This window comes from Palaemon carinicauda, chromosome 1, assembly GCF_036898095.1.
Source record: "Palaemon carinicauda isolate YSFRI2023 chromosome 1, ASM3689809v2, whole genome shotgun sequence".
NCBI classification, from domain to species: domain Eukaryota; kingdom Metazoa; phylum Arthropoda; class Malacostraca; order Decapoda; family Palaemonidae; genus Palaemon; species Palaemon carinicauda.
In genome coordinates, this window is record NC_090725.1 from 109,351,642 (window position 1) to 109,357,739 (window position 6,098).

General features: G+C 45.1%; 1 protein-coding gene across 1 annotated transcript; it reads left to right on the plus strand.

The window, feature by feature from the left end:
- The first annotated feature begins 4,555 nt into the window (after positions 1–4,555).
- On the plus strand, positions 4,556–5,770 carry LOC137653585 (basic proline-rich protein-like). Its single transcript, XM_068387148.1, has 2 exons — positions 4,556–5,080; positions 5,723–5,770. Exons 1-2 carry the CDS (start codon positions 4,556–4,558, stop codon positions 5,768–5,770), a joined length of 573 nt encoding a protein of 190 aa, XP_068243249.1.
- Positions 5,771–6,098: the final 328 nt, after the last annotated feature.

The following is a 6,098-nucleotide window of genomic DNA, read 5'->3' on the forward strand; positions in this document are numbered from 1 at the left end:
AAGGCGAAAACACTTGCATCACAGTCAATAGTATTGTAAAATAATGCCACTATCTTCATAAATAAGCCTAGGATCACTGATAATTATCATGCATGAACACTGATATAGGCGCTCTGGCCTGGGGGCTATAGTAGCCAACTGGTATGGGGTCAATCGATGACCGGTAAAAAAGCGTCAAAACACGATATAAAAGTTCCTAGCTATGAAGACTAAATAAACTAATAGTATCGATTAGTAAATAAGGCCGGAAGCTTTGTTGAGGCTAACTAAATAAGGCATGCAGAACAACAACGACGCCATAAAATGGCGGGTCCGGTGAGGCACAGCTCTGCCACAAAACATCAAATATCTCGAAAAGTAAAATTTACTTTACGGTCAGAGCTTAACTAAACAATACTGGAACCTTGTACTCAACTTTCCAGAAGAAGGCGAGGCCGAAGGTAGCGACATGATAAAGATGCAAGTCGATAAAGTAAGCAAAGGGAAAATCCGTCTAAGTAAGGCGAGCTACTATGCAAAGGATGGAGACGGACGTGACGTCATTTAAGCAATGGCGCCCGTTTGTTTACGTCTCGAGTACCAAAAGTAGCCACGGACGAGATTAGCTGTGGAACGGCTCCCAGCTATTCTCCGCCCTTACACACCGAAGCATTAACTCTGTTCGGGGTGTAGATAGCTATGTGGCGCGTTAATACATGCGTCCCCTGTTGATATACGATGTCTTAAAAGGGAAACCTTTAGGATACTCGCTCCAGAAGTTAGAATTCTGTGATAACCTGTGGTTAAATTCTCTGGGAATATCTTAGTAGTTATTTACCCAAGGAAGCTACCAAAAAGGAACCTTCCATCAGGACGCCATGGCTATCTCACCCAAAAATAGATTTTTCGCTTCGCTCAAAATCCGTTATATATATATATATATATATATATATATATATATATATATATATATGCATATATATATATATGCATATATATATATGCATATATATATATATATATATATGTGTGTGTGTGTATATATATATATATATATATATATATATATATATATATATATATATATATATATATATATATATATATATATATATATATATATATATATATATATATATATATATATATATGCATATTCCTCCTGAGTAGAGATACCTTAACATGATGGAAGGGTTTGTAGCCATGATCAGCATAGCTGTAGACCTACTAATCAAGGCCACCCATATTAGGTTGGTTTGCTGTGAGCAATATTATAAAAACCTCCCAACATCACCATCAACACTGGCCAGCATTGCAATGAAAACTTGCTAAACCCCAGACTTGAATTGACATGTCTGAGGCCTCTGTCCTGCAGTTGTCTAGAAACAGCTGTATTTGTTGTATATATATATATATATATATATATATATATATATATATATATATATATATATATATATATATATATATATATATATACAGTATGTGTGGTATATCAGATAAAAATTAATGTTGTATTGGAGACTGTCAAACTCTTATTACTAAAAATTATGTTAAAGCTAAATGCCTGTTGTTAATCATAACGTAAAAAAATCTGTAAATGAAATAATAAAAGAACTGTATTTACAGTACATTAACAGTTTTTGAGTGTGTAAAAACCATTAATTAACATAGAGCGATAATCAAAATTGAAATGATGCAAATTATTGTATGAAGATAAGAAGAAGAGTTTGATGTTGAGTTGAGTTAAAAACCATGTTTTGTTGTCATTTCGAACCTAATTACATTGAAAGTATAATATATTTGGTGATATTCGTAAATTTAAGCTATAAAGTGAATTAATCAAAGGAAAATGTGTATAACTAATTTCCCTTTTCTTACGGTGACTCATGGAAATTCATGGTAAGTGTTCCTTTTTTATTAGTGTAAAATATAGACTGGTATAGAAAGACCCTAAACAAGCGGGAGTGGTTGGACATTTCTGGGTCCTTTTTTCTTGCAGTTGACTAGCATTGGCTGAGGATGATGTAAGGCGAATATGTACTATATGTTGCATGATTTTTTGGTATTGTACTTTATTACAGGGTAATGGTATTTGATTGCAGGACCTATACTGTGTATTATTATAGAACAGCACGGGAAAAGCTTTACTAATGAAAATGGGGTTTTACCCAGAAAAACTAATGTTTACTTCGAAAATGAGCTTTATTTCCATCGCTAATAAGTAGATGTCAAGGTATAACCTGATATACCCTACGGCAATGGGGCCACCAAGGTTTGTTTGTGGTAGCCTAGAGGTTACATTCTAGAGTTTCATATGGTGTAATTCACGTTGATTGTCAAATCTAATTTTAAAGAAAAACGTCTACAACCTACTTTGAAAACTATGCATCAGCAATCCTTTTGATACTTTGTGGGTTGTGACTTGGTGCAGGCCAAAATCTTTAACATACTCCACAGATAATGATTGTGATTAAGTGCCACTCAAATTGGTAAATGTAAGATACTTTAATTTAGCCAAATACTTGAACCATATATATTTCCTACTTGCTATCTTGTGTTTTATATATTTATGACCATGATTTTTGGGCTCAGGCTATGTCGTCGTGATGGAAGTTCCTTCAAAGTTAGCTTCCTAGGTATATTTGACTACAGTGATATATCCCAGAAAATTTACCAAAGGTATCCAGAATTCTAACTCCTGGAGCGAATATCCGTTAAAATTTTACGAAGGGATGTCGCATAATATCAGAGGACGTATTCTTGACACGTCTCATAGCTATTTACACCCCCAATAGAGCTTTCACTACAAGGGGAAAGAGAGGCAAGAATAGGGCGAGTCGTTTCAGAGACATCGCTCTCGACGAGTCACTACTGTACCGCAAATAGTGCGCCTGTCTGCCACCCGAGGCGCTATCGTCATTCTTTCACTTGTAGCTTCGATATACCGGTGATTTCCCAGTTCTCTCACGCTATTTTGGAGTTTTTTTGAGTCTATGATGTCTTCCCCAGCCTCATCAGCCTCTGGAAAGTTAAGTATTATCTTTATCTTGTGTTAATGTAAGCTCTTGCCAGTTTTGCTTTTCAATTGAGATCGTAATTAACGTAACAAGAGCTGTTGCCAGCCGGATGGCGTCAGTGACGCGGTCGTTCTTCTGTTCATTTAGTTAGCCAGAACGACCTTTTCCCGGCATTTATACGCTTTAATAACTTTAGCTATTTAGATTTTTAGCTAGGGATTCTTATATTATGTCTTTGTTGTCGTGAATTTGGCTATTCTGAACGAGCCTCACGAGTGCTAGGCTTCCTAGCCTAGGCACCCTCACACTTCATGCATGATATAACCATCCTGGTAAAGTTGTATTGAAGCACAGGCAAATTTATTACACTTGTTTGATATTACTTAATTATGCTTTCCTCTTCCAAGATAGTATACAGAGAGTTTCGGTGATCGATTCTCAATGCTCCTAGGCTACTAGCCTAGGGGCTTTAGTATACTTTCATACATGTCCCCATTGCTCTTGTATTGCCTTTTAAGGGGAGACTGACCCTTCCTATACCTTTTAAGTCAATACCAATCTCCTAGGAGATTTAAGAGCGATCCCTTCCCTCTGATTAGCCTAGGTTATTCTCAGTTTTCTTTGCTGTGAACAGAGTTCTGGCAAAGTTTTACTGAGACGTTCCGTTTTCTTTCTCCTAACCACTGAGTCGGGTTTGAGTTTAGGACGGGACATCAGCGTATTAGTCTGTGTTAGGCATCTCCCTGTCTTGGTGAAATGACTTCCCAGGTCAGGTTAAGCTGCCCTTTCAGGAGGCTAAACCTCCCTAGGCCATACTTGGGAGTTTTGTATGACAATGCTCCCTTCCCTGGCCTAGCAGACAGTCCTGTGCCAGTAGTCCCTAGACCGAAGAAAGGATTTCTTCATTGCCTAGGGTCTCTGGTACGAAATTCTGCTCTCCTGCGAGTCAGGGTCCTACGTACACCCTCTCCCTTGACTAACCCAACCTGGGGAAATGACTTCCCCTATCTGAGGTTACTCTACGAGAACAGAATCCTCTAAGTTGGGTAGTGCCTTCGGACATTACCTTAACTATAGGACACCTACCCCTCCCCGCTATCCCTTTCGTGTTGAATGATCCAACACCCTCCTGGCCGTCGTTCTACATTGACCCTAGGGTTCTTGTAGGACTGGCCTGAGGCTCCCCATCGGCCGCCGGCTAGGTCGGCTGCCGGCGGGTGTCCTCATATTCTTTAGAGTGTTCATCGGTCCTCCCTTGGACTGCCTTCCATTATCCCTCATGACTGGGATATGGTTGGGTGGAAGCCCGAATTTAATTCCCCCTTCCACTTGAACACTCATTCTGGATGCAGGCCGGCAAGGCTGAACCCTTGCCTTCCTCCATCTTTTCTTTCTCTCGTACTTTCATACTGGGCCAAAAATATTGGACATTCGGGTACGGACTGCCGGCCGCTGAGTAACCGACCGGCAGCCGGCCACCCAATCCTGGTCCTCTGCCGCCGACTGCCTTGGTTCCCCTTGATGGAAGGATCCTCGGCTGCCGGCCGGCATGATCCATGACACAGCCGGCAGAGCCGCCGCCCGAAGAGCCGCCGCCGCCCGAAGAGCCGCCGCCGCCCGAAGAGCCGCCGCCGCCCGAAGAGCCGCCGCCGCCGCCCGAAGAGCCGCCGCCGCCGCCCGAAGAGCCGCCGCCGCCGCCCGAAGAGCCGCCGCCGCCGCCCGAAGAGCCGCCGCCGCCGCCCGAAGAGCCGCCGCCGCCGCCCGAAGAGCCGCCGCCGCCGCCCGAAGAGCCGCCGCCGCCGCCCGAAGAGCCGCCGCCGCCGCCCGAAGAGCCGCCGCCGCCGCCCGAAGAGCCGCCGCCGCCGCCCGAAGAGCCGCCGCCGCCGCCCGAAGAGCCGCCGCCGCCGCCGCCCGAAGAGCCGCCGCCGCCGCCGCCCGAAGAGCCGCCGCCGCCGCCGCCCGAAGAGCCGCCGCCGCCGCCCGAAGAGCCGCCGCCGCCGCCCGAAGAGCCGCCGCCGCCGCCCGAAGAGCCGCCGCCGCCGCCCGAAGAGCCGCCGTCACCCGAAGAGCAGCCCTCGCCCGTAGAGCCGCCGCCGCCGCCCGAAGAGCCGCCGCCGCCGCCGCTGGCAGCCGGCAGATACTACTGCCGGCCGGCAGTGCCACCGCCGGCGGCAGGGCTGTTGCCGGCCGGCAGAGCCGTTGCCGGCGGCCTATCACACAATGTTATGAAGACAATACTTGCCTTCAATAGCCCAGTATAGGCCGGCATGTGCCGGCCTGCCTGGCAGATGCCGGCAGGCCCGGCAGGTGCCGGCAGGCCTGACAAGTCTGACAACTTGTTGCCAAACAGTCAGTGCTGTAGCCCAAAGTTTTTCCAACCTACAAAGTGCTTCATGGGCAGCCTATTGTGAGACCATCACATATTAAAGAGCGATTCTCTCTTCCTTTAATAGATATGATCCATTATTGTCCTTAATCCCCATTATTGAAACTCGAAGATTGTGTTAAGATACACTAATATCATAGGATATCATCTTCCCCTAAAGATTCTTAAGAATTCTGTTTTCAATATTGGAGGAGGTCATAGCAATTGGCTGGACAGGAAACACATGTATTTGTCTTTCCTACTTATAGCTTACCCTATCCAAGCTAATATAATATATTATGTATGTTGAAATTTGAGAATTTCACCGAATACTAATAGACATTTCCTTTCTTTACAGGAGGAGCATCCCGAGTGCGGGAATAGTTTTTGCCGGGTCCGCAGTTAGAACTTATGCGGCCACGACATGTGCAGGGCCCATGCTCGCTGCGCTGTCACCAAGGGGGCTCTCAAGTTTTGGGACCCGCAGGTATGTACCGTTTGTACTAACCTAGTAACTGAGGCTTTTGATGACCAAAAGTCAACTGAGTCAAGGGACGCAGCAAGGGAGAAGCTGCGTAAATGGGTTAGGGGTTTTCAGAAGAATACTTCCGGCCCATACCTTCCTAATGAAAGGATGAGGGCATGTCTCTTTCCTAGGGCATCTTCGGATGCGGTCATTCCCCAGGCTCAACCTGAGATTCCCCTTGTTCAGATTCCGGTAGAATCTGAAGTTT

Excerpts from the sequence above, each read along its gene's own strand:
- LOC137653585 (XM_068387148.1), top strand. The coding sequence starts at position 4,556 with ATGACACAGCCGGCAGAGCCGCCGCCCGAAGAGCCGCCGCCGCCCGAA. Across the intron at positions 5,081-5,722 it reads CCGAAGAGCAGCCCTCGCCC|GAGGAGCATCCCGAGTGCGG; the intron begins GTAGAGCCGCCG and ends CTTTCTTTACAG.